At 38.7% G+C, this 3,421-nt stretch overlaps 1 protein-coding gene across 1 annotated transcript in view; it reads right to left on the bottom strand.

Annotated features, from left to right (window-relative positions):
* Window positions 1–1,021, bottom strand: part of LOC138370554 (uncharacterized) — an 11,013-nt gene extending 9,992 nt beyond the window's left edge. The window contains exon 1 of the mRNA XM_069334940.1: window positions 852–1,021. Coding sequence (XP_069191041.1) covers window positions 852–1,021 — 170 coding nt within the window. The remainder of the gene's footprint in view (window positions 1–851) is intronic.
* Between the last annotated feature and the right edge of the window lie 2,400 nt (window positions 1,022–3,421).

Here is a 3,421-nt window from a genome sequence, read left to right as displayed (position 1 = left end):
CGATTACTAAGTTTTACCTTCAGGTGTTCTTTTACCAGCACAGCCACTTCTCCCCCCCCCCAGCACAGCCACTTCTCCCCCCCCCAGCACAGCCACTTCCCCCCCCCCCCCAGCACAGCCACAGCCACTTTTCTAGTTTTCCTGTCTCGTCTCTAAACTGAGTAGCCCCTTGAGAATACGATCACATTTAAAATATTTTCTTCAAGTTTCGTCTCTGTTAGTGCGACAATATATGGTACCTTAAGCTGAATTATATCTCTTGGCTCCAGTATTTTATATCTCATTCCATCTATGTTGGTATATACAATGTTGAGGAACATGTTCCCTTTCCCTTAGTCCTTTACTCTAATGATTGTGTTGCTTTGTTTTTATGTACCATTTCTCTAGTTTTCTAGTCTCTAACTCTTTGTAGCAAAAATATTTTGTTTCTTCTTCATTTCTATTCGCATTTAGACGTTTCGCTTCCCCAAGGTTTGTTTTCAGCTTCTTTCTGTCTTCCTTTGAGAGGTCTTGTCTTCTTGACCAAAGTTTGCCAACTTCATCCTTCTGCAATTCCCAACCATTCTTAGCACTTCCCTCATTTGTGTCACCGTTAAATGTCCCTCTTAAGGAGTGGTTATTGTCTTCTCATATTTTCCTATTCTCCTAAAATCACTGCTATTTTCCTTTGAATTGGGGCCTTCTCCTAAACCTACTATTTTCTCTATGATTTTCATCTCATATGCTGTTCTGTCCGCCTTAGATGATATTTCCTTTTCTAAACACCCGAAATTTATTATAAACTCACTACTTCTATCTGTAGTGTTTTGTACTAATTCACTATTGTAACTACTTCTTTCGTAATTGCTTGCCTAACTTTTGCTTCTTGTATGACATTTCTGGTTTTGACTTCCAAACACACTTCCTTGGTCATCTTTTTGCCTTTTACAACTTGTGCATACGTCTCTAATTTCCTCTTTGTACTTTTGTAGTTCTTTTTAACCACCTCTATATGAGTTGTCCATGAAGTTTCTCTTCGCATATCCTTGCCTAACTCTCTGTTGGCCTTCAGGGTTCCTTTGAGTGTTCGTCATATGAGTCTATTTTCGTGTTAAGTTCATCAAACTTACCACTCTTCACTTTCCATTCCTCATTGTCTTTCATCAATTTTTTTTATTTGTACCTCCTTAATCTTTACCCTGTCCGTTAAGGCAGTAATTTTCTTACCTTGCTGAAGAATACTTCCTTTTAATGTGTGTGTGTGTGTGTGTGTGTGTGTGTGTGTGTGTGTGTGTGTGTGTGTGTGTGTGTGTGTGTGTGTGTGGGTGTGTGTGTACTCACCTCGATGTGCTTGCAGGGTCGAGTGTCGGTCCTTATGCTTTCCATTCGACCGTGAGAAGTTCAATGCAGTCACTCTTTTTCACTGGTTTTTATTATCACATTTACACTAAAAGCCGCATATAAAACTGTTTTCAAGCACTTCCTCCTCAATGCCGTTATTCCCTTTATTTACGACTCGTAGTCTAACAAATTTCCTTCAGGCATTTCTCTGACTCTTCTGTGTCTCCAGTTTCCATTACTTTGGAATGTTATATTCCAAAATATTGTTCTTTACTTTGAACAGTACTTCGCTATCTGCTTGAGCAATTCCTCTTAGAATCTTATACGTTGTTATCATGTTTTCCCTAATCTTTCTTTCCCTCCTATATAATGAAGCTCAATAGTCTCAATCTCTTGCCAAGACTCAGTCCCTTTAACCGAAGAATGATCCTTTGCAAAATTCCTTCCAAACATTATATGTGTGTGTTTCCTCAGGTAGGGATTCCACGCTCGGGCAGCGCACTCAAGAATGGGTCTCAAATAGATTACATCCAGAATTCAAAATGCTACTTTATCCAAGTTTATATTTTCATTTGTTTTTTCACAGTTCTTTCTCATTTTCAGAAGTGGGAATTTGGCTTCCATTATTTGTATACTGTATTTGAGGATTTCTCACTTCTATTCCTATCCTCATAACCTTACATTTGTCTAGGATAAAGTCTGATAAGAAATGGCCGTTTTTGAGGCAATTTCTCGAGATTGTTTAGTTAATGTTGCAATGTATTGCTGTCCTCCGCAGATCCTTCCTATTAGTTTAGCATTGTTAACAAACACTGATAAGAATAAGCGTTCTTTGTCGGTTAGGTCGATCCAAATCATAAATATGTGTGTGTGTGTGTATATATATATATGTCGTACCTAGTAGCCAGAACGCACTTCCCGGCCTACTATGCAAGGCCCGATTTGCCTAATAAGCCAAGTTTTCATTAATTAATTGTTTTTCGACTACCTAACCTACCTAACCTAACCTAACTTTTTCGGCTACCTAACCTAACCTATAAAGATAGGTTAGGTTAGGTTAGGTAGGGTTGGTTAGGTTCGGTCATATATCTACGTTAATTTTATCTCCAATAAAAAAAATTGACCTCATACATAATGAAATGGGTAGCTTTATCATTTCATAAGAAAAAAATTAGAGTAAATATATTAATTCAGGAAAACTTGGATTATTAGGCAAATCGGGCCTTGCATAGTAGGTTGAGAAGTGCGTTCTGGCTATTAGGTATGATATATATATATATATATATATATATATATATATATATATATATATATATATATATATATATATATATATATATATATATATATTAGTATATTTTGGTAGCAGTCTTTCCTGAAACAAGGATTATCAAGAAACTAACAACATTATATGGAGGACCTATGGCAATTCCACGACCAAGAGATGGCTTCCTGAACCTTGCAGGAATTAACCTCACTGAGGACCAAGTCACTCTCCTAAATCTGGGCATAAACTGTCATGTTATGTCCAGACCGAGTGAAATGGCCCGGAAAGTGGAGTTGGAAATTCTGTTGGACGACATATTCGACCTCGAGACACAAAAGAAGGTCACTACCAAAGATACCTTACAAGCAGAACTTATTGCAGAAGGAGGAAAGAATCGAGGCAACTACAGAAGCACCATACTGTCCCCCGAGCTTAGAGCGGCAGCTAAAAGCCTTCGTGAGAACAAGGAGATAGTTGTCAGGAGAGGTGACAAGTCGCCAATATATGTCATTCTTAAAAAAGACGAATATCTGGCGAAAATGAACATCATACTCTCTGACCAAACTAAGTTCCAAAGGGTAACGAAGGACACTACAGCCGAATTAAAAGCAAAGGTCAACAAACTGATCGAAACTGTGAACGCCAAGAAATCCGGACTCCACCTGCCAAAGATCATTGGGGAATATAAACCTGGATATGCGTATGGAAATGTCAAGACGCACAAGCCTGGAAACCCACTTCGGCCAATCATTAGCCAGATACCCACACCCACGTACAGATTGGCGAAGCGACTCAACGGCCTGCTGACTCCTTATGTTCCTTGCGCCTTCAGCC

Source organism: Procambarus clarkii, chromosome 32 (genome assembly GCF_040958095.1).
Source record: "Procambarus clarkii isolate CNS0578487 chromosome 32, FALCON_Pclarkii_2.0, whole genome shotgun sequence".
In the NCBI taxonomy this organism is placed as follows: Eukaryota; Metazoa; Arthropoda; class Malacostraca; order Decapoda; family Cambaridae; genus Procambarus; species Procambarus clarkii.
Note: the sequence above shows the minus strand (reverse complement) of the source record. Positions and strands in the feature narration are given on the sequence as shown.